We start from the raw sequence: 23,099 nt of genomic DNA, 5'->3' as shown, positions 1-23,099 counted from the left end.
AGACATGATTTCTCTTAAAGATAAAAATATAAAAACATATTTGGCTCCACATAATACTGTACAAAATGAAAGTACATGTATTCCATGATTTTCATTCATCAATATGCTCATGCTAAAAGTCTCTTGATTGAAAATAGGTTTGTATTGTCTTTTACAACACATTTTAAGAACTGATTTTTAAAATTTAAACTTAAATTTTAACAATAAAATGCATCCAACATATTGGTCTCTGCATTGCCTTTTCAATGTATCCCAGATGTCCAGTTTATAAGGAAGAAATAAATAAGATTATATGTAATTATTAGGAAGGGATCATCGATTTTGAGTGTGAAGTATTGTGGGAGAATATATAAAATAACCTAACAGACTGAGCCAACATAAAATGTTAAATCTTCAGGCAATTATTTCAGCTGACAAAATTAGGTTTTTTTTCAAATCTTTAACAATCATTAAACAAGAATTACATGGAATTAAATGTCTTATCTACCATAAAATACCATTATATACTTTGATGAACATTTGTAGGTGCAACTACAAAGCAAGTTTCATTGACCTAGAATTTATAAAAGTTATAGTTTGTGATAAAAAAATTATCCAAATCTGAAACTTTAATATTAAACTTTAATGAAATAGTTGACATCGTTGCCACTGCCACTGAAAAAGTAATACCCATATCTTGTCTTTTTACTTTGAAACACATGTAATATTTATAACACTATTTAATAAATAAGAAAAAACATCATGGAAATAATAGGTGAACATTTGTGATACCAAAGTGCTGATTAAAAAGGAACTGCAATTTGCAATTCCATAAAAGCATTCTCTTCTTTTTAAAAAAGTACCTGCTGACAGAGACCCAATAATTTCTCCTTGGGCTTGAATGTAACATCCATGACATGCATAATGGTATCCATGACAACAGTCAACCAATGAGAGTGTCCAATATGCTGTGTAGCCACGCCTTCATCCTGTAAACTCTTCTTGTCAAGACTGGATGCAAAACGAGACACAGAGACAGCCAATCCGGCGAGAGCAAGCACCGAATTGCCTTGCATTGTGGGATTGCCCCTGTTCGTAAGAAAGATTGACATAAAGGAAGGAATGTTTTATTTAACATCACATTCAACACATTTTAATTACGGTCAGACAAAAAGATACCATATTTATTTTAGAAATTTTATGATATTTATAGTTAATATTCAGCATTCTGATTCAAATCAATGATTTTCCACACAGGCATGATAACACATACAATCCCAATATTGATATGGTCTGGAATGGGGGAAAAGTAAATAATTCCACTAATATTTATTGCTTTAAAGACTTGAAGGTTTAAGATATAGCTAGAATCCAGACACTAATGTGAAGCTAGGTGACAAACAAGTATGAAAGAGAAAAACAAAATTCAACCTGGAAGTTTCCTTGATCATGTCTGCTAACAAGTCTCGAACTCTGAAATACAATTAAATCAATATAACAATCAAATGTTTATTGTTTTATTTGTTTAATAAAGATGTATTATCATCTGACAAAACAAAGGACCGGGGATATTTATAGTCCTTCCCAGCTACATGAACATTGTCAATTTGTAAATAAATTTAGTTTGATTTGATGTAAGAGGAAAAGTAAGAAATGGGATGTGGGACAGTTTACTTAATGGTAAAGCATGGTTCTTTCTGTAAGTATAAAATATATGTGAATATATATTATATCAAAAATTAGAAAACAAGCCTGAATTAAATGAAGTAATGAAAATAGTGGGAATGCCTACACGACAGTTTGTAAATAACATAATCATTTGATTGCCCTCAATTGTCTCATTTCAGTCAAATTAAAAAGTTAGACCCACAAGCAAATTTTAATTTGGTAGGGAAAAAATTAGGACCACCGTCAGTTTTTAAATATGGTATTTTTGTGTGCAATTTAAAAAATAACTGGTTGAGAAACACTTAAAATTATAGTACATACATCCATTGCTGGGATGGACCCACCCAAAATGTTGGCCAAGGCCTAGGGTAGGTTTTTATCCTGATTTTGATCAGCAAGCAGAGAGGGAATGACTGTTAAACACTGACATGTGACAGATGATTTTACGTACTCAAGCCACAAAGAGTCTTGGAGATGTTTGGCCTCCTTGGTGTCGATGTCTCCATTTCTTATCTGTACCTCCAGCTCCGCCTTCCTGCTCTGAAACAATGTTACATAAAGTCAATCTACGTCTCCATTTCTTATAGTTCCGCCTCCCTGCCCTGAAACAATGTTACATAAAGTCAATCTACATCTTCATTTCTTATAGCTCCACCTTCCTACCCTGAAACAATGTTACATAAAGTCAATCTCTGTCTCCATTTCTTATATATGTAGCTCCGCCTTCCTGCCCTGAAAGAATGTTACATAAAGTCAATCTATGTCTCCATTTCTTATAGCTCCACCTTCCTGCCCTGAAACAATGTTACATAAAGTCAATCTCTGTCTCCATTTCTTATACATGTAGCTCCGCCTTCCTGCCTTGAAACAATGCATAAAGTCAATCAATTGGTGAACTGATAATTAGTGGGAAATACAAGCAAAAAGTGGAACATATAACACAAATTCATCTAATTAATAAAACTGATTTCACACACACACAAAAAAAAGAAGAGGATTCCATGAAATTAACTGTCCCACCTAACATAAACATATTCAGTATCAATGATAATTACAACCCTAGATATTCATTCACAATGCATTATAATATATTTCCTTCCACTGGTTATCCTTGACTGTTTAAATGTAGTTTAAATTTACAGCTACATGTATGTAATATAGGTCGCCATGTATATTGTATGTATATAGAAGAGGGTCTCGTAAGTTGTCAAACTTGTTCCCGATTATGTTGTTCTTTGTACAATAAAACATATTTTCAATCAATCTCAAAATCGCATGTTAAAGAAATAATTTTTTTTTTTTTAAATCACACTTTAAGTTTAAAACAAATTTATTTGTTTCCCATATATTGTGATAAACATCTATCGGTCCATTGATGCAGGACTTATAGTAAAAGAGAAATGGAGCTCAATGTGAAATTATTGAAAATTATTGAGCTAATTACAAGAGATGACATCGCCACCCCCGCTGCTAGTGGAAAACTAATACCTAAATATTGTCTTGCATGGGCTATGACATTATTGATTTTAACATGGGGAGTATTATGGCGTTGGTAATATATGACGTCATATCAATGCGAGTTGGTTAGTTTTAGATCGATATTTTGTTATTAAAACCTTCATTTATAAAAGCTATCTTGTTAATTTGTAGTGTTAAATTATATTTAACACATGAAACAGATGCAGCAAATATGATAGTGTAGTTTATTTATGACAAAACGGTCAAATAAAGAAGTCACCTTTTCAGCCATCTTTGTTTGTTCGTGTAAAATAATGGTTTATTTATCGAATGGATGCGAGAAAAAGACTCCATCATATGTGGTCATGTGGGATAGAAAAAGTACACCCTCGGTAGTGGAAGTTTCGACCCTGGGATTCGGCAAGCCTTGTCCCAGGTCGAAATTTCCATCACCTCGGGTGTACTTTTTCTATCCCACATTACCACATATGATGGAGTCTATTAGTCTATGATGACAAGAATGTAAAATATTTCTATCTAGCTATCACTCTTTCTCCCCTTCACTCCTCTGAGACTTGTTCAAGGAGAGTGATTTTTAGCTCCTCTTAGCGTGTGGATTTATATGATAATTTCTGCCATCCCTAGCTATGCATGACAGACCTATTCCATGATGTCAGCACATACAGAATAAGTCTGTCTTTCATATGCTATGAGGTCATGGTGTTTATCATTGGAAGCAATACATCGTTGGTAATATATATGACGTCATATTAATGCAAGTTAGTTATCCGAGATCACCAAACAACAGTTTTAGATCACTATTTTGTTATTAAAACCTGCATCATAAAAGCTATCTTGATAATTTGTATTGTTAAATTGAATTTAATTAACACACGAAACAGTAAGGTCTGATAAATGAACTAAGATGTTGGTGTGTGTTGGCACCTCGATGATTGCGATGTAGACTCTGTCGATGAGTGACGTCCATGCCTGCGGTGTGAGCATTGTGCGGTGCCACTCGGACGGCTGGATGGGGACCTCGTGCAGCAGCGTGGACAACATCTGGCGGTACGTCTTGCCGTGTGTCACGATGTAGTGTCGGCGCGGGCGGCCGTCTCGACCCACTACTACCACAGGGTCGTGGCAGAACAGCAAGCCGGCTACAACGAGAGATGTTAATATAAAGAATTGTGTTAACTAAATGTCTAGCTTACCTACCATAAACGTATTCAGTGTTACCGATAGTTACATCCATCACTGTTTATTATCATGCATATTACTTTCTTTAAATTTGAAGGAGAATTATATACACTTTCAACAGACATGATATCACATATAGTCCTAAACCTAAAAATCCTGGCCAAGTCAAGAGCCGGATAGGTGAAAACATGAATTGTCCAACAAGGAATCTTATAACCTAAGTCAAGTGCCGGATAGGTGAAAACTTGAATTGTCCAACAAGGAATCTTATAACCTAAGTCAAGTGCCGGATAGGTGAAAACTTGAATTGTCCAACAAGGAATCTTATAACCTAAGTCAAGTGCCGGATAGGTGAAAACTTGAATGGTCCAACAAGGAATCTTATAACCTAAGTCAAGTGCCGGATAGGTGAAAACTTGAATGGTCCAACAAGGAATCTTATAACCTAAGTCAAGTGCCGGATAGGTGAAAACTTGAATTGTCCAACAAGGAATCTTATAACCTAAGTCAAGTGCCGGATAGGTGAAAACTTGAATGGTCCAACAAGGAATCTTATAACCTAAGTCAAGTGCCGGATAGGTGAAAACTTGAATTGTCCAACAAGGAATCTTATAACCTAAGTCAAGTGCCGGATAGGTGAAAACTTGAATTGTCCAACAAGGAATCTTATAACCTAAGTCAAGTGCCGGATAGGTGAAAACTTGAATTGTCCAACAAGGAATCTTATAACCTAAGTCAAGTGCCGGATAGGTGAAAACTTGAATTGTCCAACAAGGAATCTTATAACCTAAGTCAAGTGCCGGATAGGTGACAACTTGAACTGTCCCACAAGGAATCTTATAACCTAAGTCAAGTGCCGGATAGGTGACAACTTGAATTGTCCAACAAGGAATCTTATAACCTAAGTCAAGTGCCGGATAGGTGAAAACTTGAATTGTCCAACAAGGAATCTTATAACCTAAGTCAAGTGCCAGATAGGTGAAAACTTGAATTGTCCAACAAGGAATCTTATAACCTAAGTCAAGTGCCGGATAGGTGAAAACTTGAATGGTCCAACAAGGAATCTTATTACCTAAGTCAAGTGCCGGATAGGTGAAAACTTGAACTGTCCAACAAGGAATCTTATAACCTAAGTCAAGTGCCGGATAGGTGACAACTTGAACTGTCCAGCAAGGAATCTTATAACCTAAGTCAAGTGCTGGATAGGTGAAAACTTGAATTGTCCAACAAGGAATCTTATAACCTAAGTCAAGTGCCGGACAGGTGAAAACTTGAATTGTCCAACAAGGAATCTTATAACCTAAGTCAAGTGCCGGATAGGTGAAAACTTGAATTGTCCAACAAGGAATCTTATAACCTAAGTCAAGTGCCGGATAGGTGAAAACTTGAATTGTCCAACAAGGAATCTTAGTGCCGGATAGGTGAAAACTTGAATGGTCCAACAAGGAATCTTATAACCTAAGTCAAGTGCCGGATAGGTGAAAACTTGAATTGTCCAACAAGGAATCTTATAACCTAAGTCAAGTGCCGGATAGGTGAAAACTTGAATTGTCCAACAAGGAATCTTATAACCTAAGTCAAGTGCCGGATAGGTGAAAACTTGAATTGTCCAACAAGGAATCTTATAACCTAAGTCAAGTGCCGGATAGGTGAAAACTTGAATTGTCCAACAAGGAATCTTATAACCTAAGTCAAGTGCCGGATAGGTGAAAACTTGAATTGTCCAACAAGGAATCTTATAACCTAAGTCAAGTGCCGGATAGGTGAAAACTTGAATTGTCCAACAAGGAATCTTATAACCTAAGTCAAGTGCTCTATTACTGAGCTATGTGGTGCCACATAGAAGGACCACTTTCCTTTCTCTCCTTGGAATTCCATCTCATTTCTTCCTGATCTGGCAACTCCTCCTATCATGGTTTTAGTATAGAATAGTACACAGAATCTTAACTATTAATACATTTTTGTATATAATACATTATGTGGATTCTAATGCTTGCGACTTCTGCAAAGCTTCATGTGAAACGTTACAACATCTTTTCTTTGACTGCAATAAGGTTAACCACATTTGGGAATCAATACGAGAATGGATATTGACAGAAACAGGAATTGACATTATGTTTAGTCAAGATATTGTTATGTTTGGTATAATCAATAATGAAAATAGTAACTTTGTAAATTGGTTGATTATCAATATTAAATATTATATCTCCTGTATGAAAGTACAGAAAAAATATTAAATATCAATGGCGTGAAAAACATTTTGCGAAACAAGTTTAAAATAGAAAGATTTATTTTATATAAGAATTGCAATTACAAAATTTTTAATCAACAATGGACACCATGGCTTAATCTCTTGACTGAAATGTATTTCCTAACAACAGCTTTCGAATTCCAGGTCTTTTTCGTTTCACGCTAGTATAGAACCTCCCCCCCCCCCCCCATGTATTTATTTATTTATTTTATTTTATTTTATTTGTTTATTTATTTGTTTTGTTTTGTTCTCTTTGTTTGTTTGCTTATTTATTTATTTATTTATTAATTTATTATTATATATTTTAACCATTATATTTTCTTTCTTTTTTCTATATTTCCCAGTCCTTTCCATTCTATGCGTTATAGCAATTTGTTTTGTTTTTTTTACAAATCTTTAATTTATACAGAAACATTACAAATGCATTTATGTATCAAATTGTTATATATGACTATATAACATTATTATATAACAAATTAGATATATGTACTTGTATATAAATTATATTACTTTGATGTAAGGCCATGAATTCAAGGCTCCCCAACCTTGACATGGTCAGAATGGACTGGGGAAAATAAATATTTAAAAAAAAAGAAAAAAAAAGTGCAGGATAGATGAAAATCTGACTTGTCTAACAAGGAATCTTATAACCTAAGTCAAGTGCCGGATAGGTGAAAACTTGAATTGTCCAACAAGGAATCTTATAACCTAAGTCAAGTGCCGGATAGGTGAAAACTTGAATTGTCCAACAAGGAATCTTAGTGCCGGATAGGTGAAAACTTGAATTGTCCAACAAGGAATCTTAGTGCCGGATAGGTGAAAACTTGAATTGTCCAACAAGGAATCTTATAACCTAAGTCAAGTGCCGGATAGGTGAAAACTTGAATTGTCCAACAAGGAATCTTATAACCTAAGTCAATTGCCGGATAGGTGAAAACTTGAATTGTCCAACAAGGAATCTTATAACCTAAGTCAAGTGCCGGACAGGTGAAAACTTGAATTGTCCAACAAGGAATCTTATTACCTAAGTCAAGTGCCGGATAGGTGAAAACTTGAATTGTCCAACAAGGAATCTTATAACCTAAGTCAAGTGCCGGATAGGTAAAAACTTGAATTGTCCAACAAGGAATCTTATAACCTAAGTCAAGTGCAGGATAGGTAAAAACTTGAATTGTCCAACAAGGAATCTTATTACCTAAGTCAAGTGCCAGATAGGTGAAAACTTGAACTGTCCCACAAGGAATCTTATAACCTAAGTCAAGTGCCGGATAGGTGACAACTTGAATTGTCCAACAAGGAATCTTATAACCTAAGTCAAGTGCCGGATAGGTGAAAACTTGAATTGTCCAACAAGGAATCTTATAACCTAAGTCAAGTGCCGGATAGGTGAAAACTTGAATTGTCCAACAAGGAATCTTATAACCTAAGTCAAGTGCCGGATAGGTGAAAACTTGAATGGTCCAACAAGGAATCTTATTACCTAAGTCAAGTGCCGGATAGGTGAAAACTTGAACTGTCCAACAAGGAATCTTATAACCTAAGTCAAGTGCCGGATAGGTGACAACTTGAATTGTCCAACAAGGAATCTTATAACCTAAGTCAAGTGCCGGATAGGTGAAAACTTGAATTGTCCAACAAGGAATCTTATAACCTAAGTCAAGTGCCGGATAGGTGAAAACTTGAATTGTCCAACAAGGAATCTTAGTGCCGGATAGGTGAAAACTTGAATGGTCCAACAAGGAATCTTATAACCTAAGTCAAGTGCCGGATAGGTGAAAACTTGAATTGTCCAACAAGGAATCTTATAACCTAAGTCAAGTGCCGGATAGGTGAAAACTTGAATTGTCCAACAAGGAATCTTATAACCTAAGTCAAGTGCCGGATAGGTGAAAACTTGAATTGTCCAACAAGGAATCTTATAACCTAAGTCAAGTGCTCTATTACTGAGCTATGTGGTGCCACATAGAAGGACCACTTTCCTTTCTCTCCTTGGAATTCCATCTCATTTCTTCCTGATCTGGCAACTCCTCCTATTTTTCAACTTTTTTTGCTGTCCACCTCCACATCTCAGTCATTGTCCCTCCAACTGAGACAGGTGCCATCCATGCCACACACCTGTCATTTCTCATCAGCTTTTAGCTGTGGACTTATAGTCTGACCACTTCGGAAAGTGTTCAGTAGTTACTTGTGGCATTGTTAAGAGTCACTTGTAACCACCTATTATACTCCCCTACTACCAGCGGTCGTCAGTTAGTGCCATGGGTCAGACCAGCTTTATCAGCGGCAGAGGACAAGGATGCCACGAGAGTGCAGAGAAGTACACAGAGACTGCACCCGTGAAGGAAGTTGTGACAGGTATGCGATGGTGTGGACAGCTCAAAACAGAATGAAATTGTGGGAGAAATTGGAAAGTGTTTTATATTAAGATAATGAGAATGATAAGCAGAAGGTGATAGATGACAAAGATGAATGAATGTGTGAGCCAGCTTTGACAGGAATTGAACCACTATCGTCAGCTTGACTGTCCGGCAGTGTATCCACTGAACCCCGGAGCTCACACTATGTGTGGTTTCTAGGCATGAGCTGTATGATTATGGAGCACACGATAATGAGAGAGGAAACCCATGAACTGCCGCCACTCTATGGGCTACTCTCTTTGAGTAGCAACAAGCACAGATGTTTTATTTCACCATTCAACAGACAGCATGATACACACATTGGCATTTGTTATACACGTTTTGGAGCACCGGTTGCAACAAAAAACAGCTTAATGGGCCCACCAACAGGTATCGATCCCAGCAAACTAACATAGAATAAAATGGTCGACATACACACATGTACAAAGCCCCACTGAATCTAACAAATCTACCAAAAAAACCAGTTGAAAATGACAAAATGTCATAACCATTAAACAAAAAACCAACTCACAAAAACCCCACGTATTATCGCTAAAACTGTCACGCTCAATAAGAGTAAACTTCAATAAAAGCAATTCGATAATGATATTAAAGACAAAAACTTGCAAAAAAACCCTACATATTATCTCTGAAATTGTCGCAGTCAATGAGAGTAAACTTGAAGAAAGCCATTTGATAATGATGTCAGTAACAAGAACGCCAATGATAACAACTTATTTTCATGTCCACATGCCACTAAGGCATAAGAAAACTGCCTCAGACATGCAACTCCACTGCCCAGGTTCACTGTATGTCGGACTATAATGGAGGATGATGGTTCACTGTGACAGGAAACTTGATGCCATTACGTGAGATAATGGTTATAGGTTGGGACAAAATAAGGATTTTCGGAAATATGCTGGAAAAAATTATGTTCCGGTATAGAGTCAACTTTTTTCTTATCTTTGTTTTTATTACATTTACCTTGACAGATTCAGATAAAATGTTATAATCACATGCACCTTTTTTCACCCTCATATTAATAAAAAATAAAATAAAAATCATAAAAAGAAATAGCACTTTTTTCTTAGTAGGGTTAAGTTTGCCTGAGCCGAGGCGCTTGCACTGCAGGATCGAACCACCTCTGTGGGCCCATTCTTTGACTGGGCTTTTTCCCATCCCAAACAACGTACCATGACTGGTATGTGCTGTCCTGTCTGTAGTAAAGTGCATATAAAATACTCCTTGCTGCTAATGGGAAAATGTAGCAGATTTTCTCTAAGACTACAAGTAAAATATTACCAAAATGTTTGACATCCAATAGCTGAAGACTCAAAAATCAATGTGTTCTAGTGGTGTCATTACAAACCAACTGTTGATACAACCAGTGTATTATTCAATCCACACAGAAAACATAAAAAGACTTCCTGGTTTGGATCAGCCACCTGGGCCCCGTTCCATGAAACGATCTTAGCCCTAAGATTACCTTAAGTGCATAGCTACCCTATGCACTTAAGTTGATCTTAGGGCTAAGATCGCTTCATGGAATGGTGCCCAGCTGATTAGAGAAAACATTATTTTTAAAAATCATCAATATACATTTGTAACTTGTAAGTGTTGATTTGACATAAATAATATTTTTAGAAATCATCAATATATATTTGTAACCTGTAAGTGTTGATTTAACATAAATAATATTTTTAGAAATCATCAATATACATTTGTAACCTGTAAGTGTTGATTTGACATAAATAATATTTTTAGAAATCATCACTATATTTCTAACCTGTAAGAGTTAATTAGACAGAAATGTTATTTTTAGAAATCATCACTATATTGCTAACCTGTAAGAGTTAATTAGACAGAAATGTTATTTTCAGAAATCATCACTACAGTATATTGCTAACCTGTAAGAGTTAATTAGACAGAAATGTTATTTTCAGAAATCATCACTATATTGCTAACCTGTAAGAGTTAATTAGACAGAAATGTTATTTTCAGAAATCATCACTATATTTCTAACCTGTAAGAGTTAATTAGACAGAAACGTTATTTTCAGAAATCATCACTATATTTCTAACCTGTAAGAGTTAATTAGACAGAAATGTTATTTTCAGAAATCATCACTATATTTCTAACCTGTAAGAGTTAATTAGACAGAAATGTTATTTTCAGAAATCATCAATATATTTCTAACCTGTAAGTGTTGATTAGATATTATTATTTTTAGAAATCATCAATACATTTCTGACCTGTAAGTGCTGGGGTCAATCCTGGCTGATTACACTTCTCGTACTTGGAAAGAATAAATGCTGGAATACTGTCGATGGCCTTTCCATGATTAGTCGCTGCACCCTGTCGTCGTAGCGATGTGTAGTAGATACCACGTGGCAGACCTTGAACTTCTGAGGCCACCATAGATGATAAGAACACTTCATAGTCTGCAAATTCAAGAATCATAGTCAGTCAGTCAAATAATTTAACATGCATATTCAGAAAGAAAGAAAGAAAGAAATGGTTTATTTAACAACACACTCAACACATTTTATTTATGGTTATATGACATCAAACATATGGTTAAGTACCACACAGATATTGAGAAAGGAAACCCGTTGCCGCCACTTCATGGGCTACTCTTTTCGATTAGCAGCAAGGGATCTTTTATATGCACCATCCTACAGGCAGGGTAGTACATACCACAGCCTTTGATATACCAGTCGTGGTGCCCTGGTTGGAACGAAAAATATCCCAATGGGCCCACCGACGGAGATCGATCCCAGATCGACTGCACATCGAGCGAGTGCTGTACCACTGGGCTACATCCCGCCCATGCAGGTTCAGAGCAAGCTGTTTATCAAATGCTTGTCTTGTGCCAGCTCGTCTGCCCAACACAGGAGGAGACTTGGGGAGGGAAAAGAGAGTAAACCTATTATGTCTACTGTTAACATTGAAATTTTAAAAAGATGCAACCATATTTGAAAAACGTGCATATGTGCTTACTAAAATTAACATATCATAACATAGCAAAGCAATTTTATACTCAATTTGTGACTATTATGTATCAATAAATTCACACAAAAATTACAAACAATTCTTACGGTTACAAACAAAACTTATTTAGTTAAAAAGACACATAAATCGTTTCCATGGCCTGTTTTATGTAATGATGTCTCATTTGAGATTTATCGAAGGATAACATAGTGTAGTATATAACTATAGTGACACTGTCCAATAAGAAATGGCAGAATGTTTGTAATTGTTCTATAACATACAATATACAAGGCCTTTTTAACAGTTTTTAATCAGTCTGGTCATTTCTCCTCTTTGGTCTGCACTACCAACAACTTTCTTTGTACTTACAGATGCCACACTTCACACAGATCATTTTGCGCTCAGATCCAGTTGACTACTGTACACACATCGTACAAAGATGAATTGCATAAATATAAACATAATGGAGGCAGTCACCGTTGTTATTTAACATAGAAATGGCTATATATACAGTGGCCATGTATATAGTCTTGCCTAATGAGGGCTGGCTATATATAATTGGTCATATTTTTAAAGTGTAGGATGGGTTACATGTGTACATCTAGTAATATAATATTACCTTTGAGGACCTCTGTACTGAGAGAGTCCAGGAGACGTGTGTAGCAGCAGCCAGGTATAAAGGTTACATCTAGTAATATCATATTACCTTTGAGGACCTCTGTACTGAGAAAGTCCAGGAGGTGTGTGTAGCAGCAACTGGGTACAAAGATTACATCTAGTAATTTAATATTACCTTTGAGGACCTCTGTACTGAGAGAGTCCAGGAGGTGTGTGTAGCAGCAACTGGGTACAAAGATTACATCTAGTAATTTAATATTACCTTTGAGGACCTCTGTACTGAGTGAGTCCAAGAGACGTGTGTAGCAGCAGCCGGGTACAAAGGTTACATCTAGTAATATAATATTACCTTTGAGGACCTCTGTACTAAGTGAGTCCAAGAGACGTGTGTAGCAGCAGCCGGGTACAAAGGTTACATCTAGTAATATAATATTACCTTTGAGGACCTCTGTACTAAGTGAGTCCAGGAGGTGTGTGTAGCAGCAGCCGGGTACAAAGGTTACATCTAGTAATATAATATTACCTTTGAGGACCTCTGTACTAAGTGAGTCCAAGAGACGTGTGTAGCAGCAGCCGGGTACAAAGGTTACATCTAGTAATATAATATTACCTTTGAGGACCTCTGTACTAAGTGAGTCCAAGAGACGTGTGTAGCAGCAGCCGGGTACAAAGGTTACATCTAGTAATATAATATTACCTTTGAGGACCTCTGTACTAAGTGAGTCCAAGAGACGTGTGTAGCAGCAGCCGGGTACAAAGGTTACATCTAGTAATATAATATTACCTTTGAGGACCTCTGTACTAAGTGAGTCCAAGAGACGTGTGTAGCAGCAGCCGGGTACAAAGGTTACATCTAGTAATATAATATTACCTTTGAGGACCTCTGTACTAAGTGAGTCCAAGAGACGTGTGTAGCAGCAGCCGGGTACAAAGGTTACATCTAGTAATATAATATTACCTTTGAGGACCTCTGTACTAAGTGAGTCCAAGAGACGTGTGTAGCAGCAGCCGGGTACAAAGGTTACATCTAGTAATATAATATTACCTTTGAGGACCTCTGTACTAAGTGAGTCCAAGAGACGTGTGTAGCAGCAGCCGGGTACAAAGGTTACATCTAGTAATATAATATTACCTTTGAGGACCTCTGTACTAAGTGAGTCCAAGAGACGTGTGTAGCAGCAGCCGGGTACAAAGGTTACATCTAGTAATATAATATTACCTTTGAGGACCTCTGTACTAAGTGAGTCCAAGAGACGTGTGTAGCAGCAGCCGGGTACAAAGGTTACATCTAGTAATATAATATTACCTTTGAGGACCTCTGTACTAAGTGAGTCCAAGAGACGTGTGTAGCAGCAGCCGGGTACAAAGGTTACATCTAGTAATATAATATTACCTTTGAGGACCTCTGTACTAAGTGAGTCCAAGAGACGTGTGTAGCAGCAGCCGGGTACAAAGGTTACATCTAGTAATATAATATTACCTTTGAGGACCTCTGTACTAAGTGAGTCCAAGAGACGTGTGTAGCAGCAGCCGGGTACAAAGGTTACATCTAGTAATATAATATTACCTTTGAGGACCTCTGTACTAAGTGAGTCCAAGAGACGTGTGTAGCAGCAGCCGGGTACAAAGGTTACATCTAGTAATATAATATTACCTTTGAGGACCTCTGTACTAAGTGAGTCCAAGAGACGTGTGTAGCAGCAGCCGGGTACAAAGGTTACATCTAGTAATATAATATTACCTTTGAGGACCTCTGTACTAAGTGAGTCCAAGAGACGTGTGTAGCAGCAGCCGGGTACAAAGGTTACATCTAGTAATATAATATTACCTTTGAGGACCTCTGTACTAAGTGAGTCCAAGAGACGTGTGTAGCAGCAGCCGGGTACAAAGGTTACATCTAGTAATATAATATTACCTTTGAGGACCTCTGTACTAAGTGAGTCCAAGAGACGTGTGTAGCAGCAGCCGGGTACAAAGGTTACATCTAGTAATATAATATTACCTTTGAGGACCTCTGTACTAAGTGAGTCCAAGAGACGTGTGTAGCAGCAGCCGGGTACAAAGGTTACATCTAGTAATATAATATTACCTTTGAGGACCTCTGTACTAAGTGAGTCCAAGAGACGTGTGTAGCAGCAGCCGGGTACAAAGGTTACATCTAGTAATATAATATTACCTTTGAGGACCTCTGTACTAAGTGAGTCCAAGAGACGTGTGTAGCAGCAGCCGGGTACAAAGGTTACATCTAGTAATATAATATTACCTTTGAGGACCTCTGTACTAAGTGAGTCCAAGAGACGTGTGTAGCAGCAGCCGGGTACAAAGGTACATCTAGTAATATAATATTACCTTTGAGGACCTCTGTACTAAGTGAGTCCAAGAGACGTGTGTAGCAGCAGCCGGGTACAAAGGTTACATCTAGTAATATAATATTACCTTTGAGGACCTCTGTACTGAGTGAGTCCAAGAGACGTGTGTAGCAGCAGCCGGGTACAAAGGGTAGATCTAGTAATATAATATTACCTTTGAGGACCTCTGTACTGAGTGAGTCCAAGAGACGTGTGTAGCAGCAGCCGGGTACAAAGGGTAGAATGTCATCCACTGTCAGCTCGGGTTTCTCCTGCTCCTCAATCATGGCCGCCGCCTGCTGGTGAAAGTCTTCTGTTACCTACACAGACAGGTGGTGTACAAAGGAAGGTTTGATTAACAATATATCAGAACATTTTGTCTACAGCTATAATTGGGTGTCTAATCGGCTTCTGAGAAATTGAAAATTTGCATAACTCATTTATAGGTTTTGCAAAAACAAATTCATGTAACACAGAATTCAGGCACCATTCAACCCTGCATGGCCAGTATAGTATCTACAGAATTCAGGCACCATTCAACCCTGCATGGCCGGTGTAGTATCTACAGAATTCAGGCACCATTCAACCCTGCATGGCCGGTGTAGTATCTACAGAATTCAGGCACCATTCAACCCTGCATGGCCAGTATAGTATCTACAGAATTCAGGCACCATTCAACCCTGCATGGCCGATGTAGTATCTACAGAATTCAGGCACCATTCAACCCTGCATGGCCGGTGTAGTATCTACAGAATTCAGGCACCATTCAAACCTGCATGGCTGGTGTAGTATCTACAGAATTCAGGCACCATTCAACCCTGCATGGCTGGTGTAGTATCTACAGAATTCAGGCACCATTCAACCCTGCATGGCCGGTGTAATATCTACAGAATTCAGGCACCATTCAAACCTGCATGGCTGGTGTAGTATCTACAGAATTCAGGCACCATTCAACCCTGCATGGCCGGTGTAATATCTACAGAATTCAGGCACCATTCAAACCTGCATGGCTGGTGTAGTATCTACAGAATTCAGGCACCATTCAACCCTGCATGGCCGATGTAGTATCTACAGAATTCAGGCACCATTCAACCCTGCATGGCCGGTCAGTTTCTCAAGTTACTACAAGGTCAGTTTCTGACCTTGTAGTAACTTGAGAAACTGACCTTGTAGTAACTTGAGAAACTGACCTTGTAGTAACTTGAGAAACTGACCTGTCTGGGCAAGAAGCTCACTCTGAAGTGGTTTGGTGTGAACGCAGCCAGTGCCTGGTATGCTGAACCGCGAATCTCGTCACAGTGACTGTGACAGTACAACCAGAGGTTCATCACTACTTCAGTCTGGAACACCTACAACATGACAAACACAGGTTCATCACTACTTCAGTCTGGAACACCTACAACATGACAAACACAGGCTCATTCCTACTTCAGTCTGGAAAACCTACAACAAGACAAACACAGGTTCATCACTACTTCAGTCTGGAAAACCTACAACATGACAAACACAGGTTCATCACTACTACTGTCTGGAAAACCTACAACATGAGAAACACAGGTTCATCACCACTTCAGTCTGGAACACCTACAACATGTGAAACACAGGTTCACCACCACTTCAGTCTGGAACACCTACAACATGTTAAACACAGGTTCACCACTACTTCAGTCTGGAACACCTACAACATGGCAAATACAGGTTCATCACTACTTCAGTCTGGAAAACCTACAACATGAGAAACACAGGTTTATCACTACTTCAACCTGGAAAACCTACAACATGAGAAACACAGGTTCACCACTACTTCAGTCTGGAACACCTACAACATGAGAAACACAGGTTCATCACTACTTCAGTCTGGAAAACCTACAACATGAGAAACACAGGTTCATCACTACTTCAGTCTGGAAAACCTACAACATGAGAAACTCAGGTTCATCACTACTTCAGTCTGAAACACCTACAACATGACAAACAGAGCTTCATCACTACTTCAGTCTGGAAAACCTACAACATGAGAAACACTACTTCTGGAAAGAAGATAAAAATAAATGTTTCAGTTGAACAACATACTCAACACATTTTAATTATGGTTTTATATACCATCAAACATATGGTTAAGGGCCATAGAGATAATTTGAAAGCAAACCCAGGTTTATTGCTATACTTCTGTCTGGGAAAGCTAAACACAAATTAAGTAGTCATTACTGATATGAAATATGAAAATATGTAAATCAAAATAATTTGCTGTTATCATTAATTAAAATCACATGCATAGACTTCAACAACTGAAAAATCCTTAAGAAGGCATTGAAATAAAAAATAAAATTTAAGTTTTAAAATGTGTCTTGTTTCTCGTGTTATTAAATACAACCTAGTGAAGACTCACCTCAAACTCTGGGGTCTGAACAGCCACCGATGGGACAAGTGCAAACAAACTGCAGATTTTGTCAACAACTGTAGGTCTGAAATGACAACACACATATTACTAAATGTAATGTCCATAAACTGTACTTATTAAGGTTACAAATTAAGACAAAGTAAGTAATATGATATATATATATATATATATACTTGTTAGCATATTAATACAATGTTCTTATTAAAGGTAAATTAACATACAAAGCAATTTTTAATGATTAAAGACAAAAATGTAACATTAAGACTACATGTATTACTAACGTGAATACAACATTGTTACATGTATTTATGTAATACAGACTTTATGTGCAGGACTAGGGGTTTGGGGGTTTGAAACCTCTCCATGCTCAAGCAATTTTCCCCAATACATTTTCTTGGGGAACATGTCTCAATACCCCCTATAAATGTTGCTCACTGGTCTAGACCCTCCCCTGCTGACATTCCTGCACACACACCTGTAATACACATGTTAGGACAATATACTTTAATTATTAAAAAGTATGTTTAAAGTTTATTTTATTCAACATACATGTACCACTAGTGCACATTGATTTATTAATTATTGGCTATTGAATGTCAAACATTTGGTAATGTCTCACATGTAGTCAAAGGAAACAGGCTACATTTTTCCATTAGCACATTCTTTTATGACATGACAGCACATACCACAGCCTTTGATATTATATACCAATCGTAGGGCCCTGCATGGTGGGATGGGGAAAACCCAATCAGGCATTGAGGTGGTTCGAACCTACACTACTACACTACAACATAGATCCTGCCCCATAAGTATTAATGCAACATATTAAGACAATGTAATTATTAATGCAAACCGGCCTTGGTGGCATAGTGGTTAGGCCATCGGTCTACAGGCTGGTAGGTACTGGGTTCAGATCCCAGTCGAGGCATGGGATTTTTAATCCAAATACCGACTCCAAACCCTGAGTGAGTGCTCCGCAAGGCTCAATGGGTAGGTGTAAACCACTTGCACTGACCAGTGATCCATAACTCGTTCAACAAAGGCCATGGTTTGTGCTATCCTGCCTGTGGGAAGCGCAAATAAAAGATCCCTTGCTGCTAATCGGAAAGAGTACCCCATGTAGTGGCGACAGCGGGTTTCCTCTAAAAATCCGTGTGGTCCTTAACCATATGTCTTACGCCATATAACCGTAAATAAAATGCGTTGAGTGTGTCATTAAATAAAATATTTTTTTATTTTTTTATTAATGCAAGATATGAACACAATGTAACATTAAATAGTATACTTATTTCAAAGATTAATATAACATTAACATAAAGCTCTTATTTATTAACTTATAAAGATTGTGCAGTTATTAAAGTTATAAAGTTTGTTTTATTTAACGACACCATTAGTGTACAATGATTTATTAATCATCAGCTATTGGATGTTAAACATTTGGTAATTTTGACATATAGTCTTAGAGAGGAAACCCACTACATTTTTCCATTAGTGGCAAAGGATATTTTATATGCACCATCCCATAGACAGGATAGCACATACTATTGTGCACTGGCTTAGAACGAGAAATAGCCCAATGGGCCCACCAATGGGGATCAATCCTAAACTGACACTGCATCAAGCAAGTGCTTTATCACTGAGCTATGTCCTGCCTATGCCATTATTAATGTAACATATTATAATATGTTTTAATACAGACCTGCTGTCATGGAGCAGTTTTATAATGTGTTTTAATACACACCTGCTGTCATGGAGCAGTTTTATAATGTGTTTTAATACACACCTGCTTGCACGGAGCAGTTTTATAATGTGTTTTAATACGCACCTGCTTGCACGGAGCAGTTTTATAATGTGTTTTAATACGCACCTGCTTGCACGGAGCAGTTTTATAATGTGTTTTAATACGCACCTGCTTGCACGGAGCAGTTTTAAAATGTGTTTTAATACGCACCTGCTTGCACGGAGCAGTTTTATAATGTGTTTTAATACGCACCTGCTTGCACGGAGCAGTTTTATAATGTGTTTTAATACGCACCTGCTTGCACGGAGCAGTTTTATAATCTGTTTTAATACGCACCTGCTTGCACGGAGCAGTTTTATAATCTGTTTTAATACGCACCTGCTTGCACGGAGCAGTTTTATAATCTGTTTTAATACGCACCTGCTTGCACGGAGCAGTTTTATAATCTGTTTTAATACGCACCTGCTGTCATGGAGCAGTTTTATAATATTGTTTTAATACGCACATGCTGTCATGGAGCAGTTTTATAATGTGTTTTAATACGCACCTGCTGTCATGGAGCAGTTTTATAATCTGTTTTAATACCCACCTGCTGTCACGGAGCAGTTTTATAATCTGTTTTAATACGCACCTGCTGTCACGGAGCAGTTTTATAATCTGTTTTAATACGCACCTGCTGTCACGGAGCAGTTTTATAATATGTTTTAATACGCACCTGCTGTCATGGAGGAGTTTTGCTGACAGCGCAGACCAAGCAGAACGCACATCTATCACCTGAAAAACAAATAAGGAAAAACTAAAATAAAACAAAACAGATACAGTGTTCTCGCTGGTCCATTTTAGACGGGGTGCAATGCCCACCCACCCCACGTTTTAGTGCCCCTTCAGGTTTTGCTGTCTACCCTGTTTATATTTTTCTTCACCCCTATTTTTATTTTTTTACAATAATACAATCGACATCAAAGGAAACAAGTATCTTATAAATTCCTGACACAGGTATTGCACAGAAAAGATAAGACCAGTTTATTAATAATTCTAATACAACTTTCATATAAGCCTTTTTTCCCATTGGTTAATTTTTGTGATAAATCGGACGATAGATGTACGCTGTCATGGGCAACCAGGATTTATCACGATAACATATAGATATATACATATATATATATATGTATATGTATATGTATATGTATATGTATATGTATATGTATATGTATATGTATATGTATATGTATATGTATATGTATACGTATACGTATACGTATATGTATACTTGTATATATATACGTATATGTTAAATCCCATTGGCTCGAACCCCGTCGGTGCTTGAGAAAGTGTTCGACCCATCGGGTAGTTCGACTGAACCATTCGGTCAATATCGGACATTTCCATAACATCAGTTAGAAAGTTGAATTAGATACAAATTGTGTAATACACGTAAATGCACTGAAATCAAATAAATAAATGGCAAATTCTTAATCTGTATTTACATGAATTTATTACTGAACAATTTGAATATTTCAACAATAAAAAACGCAGCACTGTCCACTTTTCAGAAATGTAGTCGTTTTCAAAGTAACGCTTTATGCTGAGGCCCGTTTGTGCACTAATTGTTTGATTGGTATCATGGTTCATCTAACAGTTGCAGTAACACTAGCTGTACTTGAAAGATCATTACCGATAGTCGTTAACAAACAACATGACAAGTGTGGTGACAAAAGGATTGCATAGCTAGTGTTGCGATTCCCCGATTCATCTATGTCTGTGTCGTTAAATAAAACATTTCTTTCTTTCTTTCTATAGTTCGTTCCGCCTAAATAATTAATCCGAAGGTTATAATAACCAATTGCACAAGCGCAGTAATTGTTAGTCCTGTTTGGTGGTTTGCCATAAGGCCAAATAAAAAAAGAGTTGGTGATCGTCCCCGCCCATACCTGAAAAATGCGCTCGCCCCTGAAATTATTTTATTTTTTAGTTTGTTAAAAACTGTTAAAAATGCGTCGAGATAGCAGCAATTCAACTTTCGTAAGCACCATGACGGTTTAAACCATCACCAGGTCCATCTGGCGGCCAGTGAAGGAACTACAACATCCAGGCACTTGCACTGTTGACTGCTACTCCTGGTCTCCAGGGTTTTATAAAGTTTTTCACACACAAAACAAAAACCCTCCCCACCCCCCCCCACCCCCTGATTTGTGTGATCAAAAGGACGATCACCAACTCTCTTTTTTTTATTTGGCCTAATTGATATTTGATGGATCACCAGTTCGAGGGAAATATAGCTATTAACATAGATGGGACTGACAATTTAGTTCGAGCGAAGGCTTATAGTCGACCCTGGACGTGTTCGACCCTTCAGCAGTTAATATAAGGGTTTACTGAACAAAAAACTCGGGACTTCGTTTTTGGTTCGAGTGTTGCGGTGTGATCGACTATTCCGAGGTCGAGCCAACGAGATTCTACTGTATATATATATGTACATAATAGCTAATAAGTTTATTATAAAGTTAATCTTTAAAAAGTCTACAATGGCTAAAAACATGCTACAAACTGGTACACATCTCCTTAATGTGCTCAACAGACTGTTAACACAAAGAGCTGGACGTACGTTACCTCTGACTGACACGGACTGTTAACACAAAGAGCTGGACGTACGTTACCTCTGACTGTTAACACAAAGAGCTGGACGTACGTTACCTCTGACTGACACAGACTGTTAACACAAAGAGCTGGACGTACGTTACCTCTGACTGTTAACACAAAGAGCTGGACGTACGTTACCTCTGACTGTTAACACAAAGAGCTGGACGTACGTTACCTCTGACTGACACGGACTGTTAACACAAAGAGCTGGACGTACGTTACCTCTGACTGTTAACACAAAGAGCTGGACGTACGTTACCTCTGACTGACACAGACTGTTAACACAAAGAGCTGGACGTACGTTACCTCTGACTGACACAGACTGTTAACACAAAGAGCTGGACGTACGTTACCTCTGACTGACACAGACTGTTAACACAAAGAGCTGGACGTACGTTACCTCTGACTGACACAGACTGTTAACACAAAGAGCTGGACGTACGTTACCTCTGACTGACACAGACTGTTAACACAAAGAGCTGGACGTACGTTACCTCTGACTGTTAACACAAAGAGCTGGACGTACGTTACCTCTGACTGACACAGACTGTTAACACAAAGAGCTGGACGTACGTTACCTCTGACTGACACAGACTGTTAACACAAAGAGCTGGACGTACGTTACCTCTGACTGACACAGACTGTTAACACAAAGAGCTGGACGTACGTTACCTCTGACTGACACGGACTGTTAACACAAAGAGCTGGACGTACGTTACCTCTGACTGACACGGACTGTTAACACAAAGAGCTGGACGTACGTTACCTCTGACTGACACAGACTGTTAACACAAAGAGCTGGACGTACGTTACCTCTGACTGACACAGACTGTTAACACAAAGAGCTGGACGTACGTTACCTCTGACTGACACAGACTGTTAACACAAAGAGCTGGACGTACGTTACCTCTGACTGACACAGACTGTTAACACAAAGAGCTGGACGTACGTTACCTCTGACTGACACAGACTGTTAACACAAAGAGCTGGACGTACGTTACCTCTGACTGACACAGACTGTTAACACAAAGAGCTGGACGTACGTTACCTCTGACTGACACAGACTGTTAACACAAAGAGCTGGACGTACGTTACCTCTGACTGACACAGACTGTTAACACAAAGAGCTGGACGTACGTTACCTCTGACTGACACAGACTGTTAACACAAAGAGCTGGACGTACGTTACCTCTGACTGACACAGACTGTTAACACAAAGAGCTGGACGTACGTTACCTCTGACTGACACAGACTGTTAACACAAAGAGCTGGACGTACGTTACCTCTGACTGACACGGACTGTTAACACAAAGAGCTGGACGTACGTTACCTCTGACTGACACGGACTGTTAACACAAAGAGCTGGACGTACGTTACCTCTGACTGACACGGACTGTTAACACAAAGA

At 38.0% G+C, this 23,099-nt stretch overlaps 1 protein-coding gene across 1 annotated transcript in view; it reads right to left on the bottom strand.

Annotated features, from left to right (window-relative positions):
- LOC121383699 (focadhesin-like) overlaps positions 1-23,099 on the bottom strand; it is a 578,322-nt gene that overhangs the window by 23,937 nt on the left and 531,286 nt on the right. The window contains exons 15-23 of the mRNA XM_041513796.1: positions 19,767-19,825; positions 17,299-17,374; positions 16,124-16,258; positions 15,085-15,229; positions 11,205-11,393; positions 4,051-4,265; positions 2,099-2,187; positions 1,411-1,452; positions 843-1,068 (exon numbers count right to left, since the gene is read on the bottom strand). Coding sequence (XP_041369730.1) covers positions 843-1,068; positions 1,411-1,452; positions 2,099-2,187; positions 4,051-4,265; positions 11,205-11,393; positions 15,085-15,229; positions 16,124-16,258; positions 17,299-17,374; positions 19,767-19,825 — 1,176 coding nt within the window. The remainder of the gene's footprint in view (positions 1-842; positions 1,069-1,410; positions 1,453-2,098; positions 2,188-4,050; positions 4,266-11,204; positions 11,394-15,084; positions 15,230-16,123; positions 16,259-17,298; positions 17,375-19,766; positions 19,826-23,099) is intronic.

The sequence above is a fragment of the Gigantopelta aegis genome, chromosome 2, assembly GCF_016097555.1.
Source record: "Gigantopelta aegis isolate Gae_Host chromosome 2, Gae_host_genome, whole genome shotgun sequence".
Taxonomy (NCBI): Eukaryota; Metazoa; Mollusca; class Gastropoda; order Neomphalida; family Peltospiridae; genus Gigantopelta; species Gigantopelta aegis.
The sequence above is the reverse complement of the archived record's forward strand: the minus strand, read 5'-3'. Positions and strand labels throughout refer to the sequence as shown.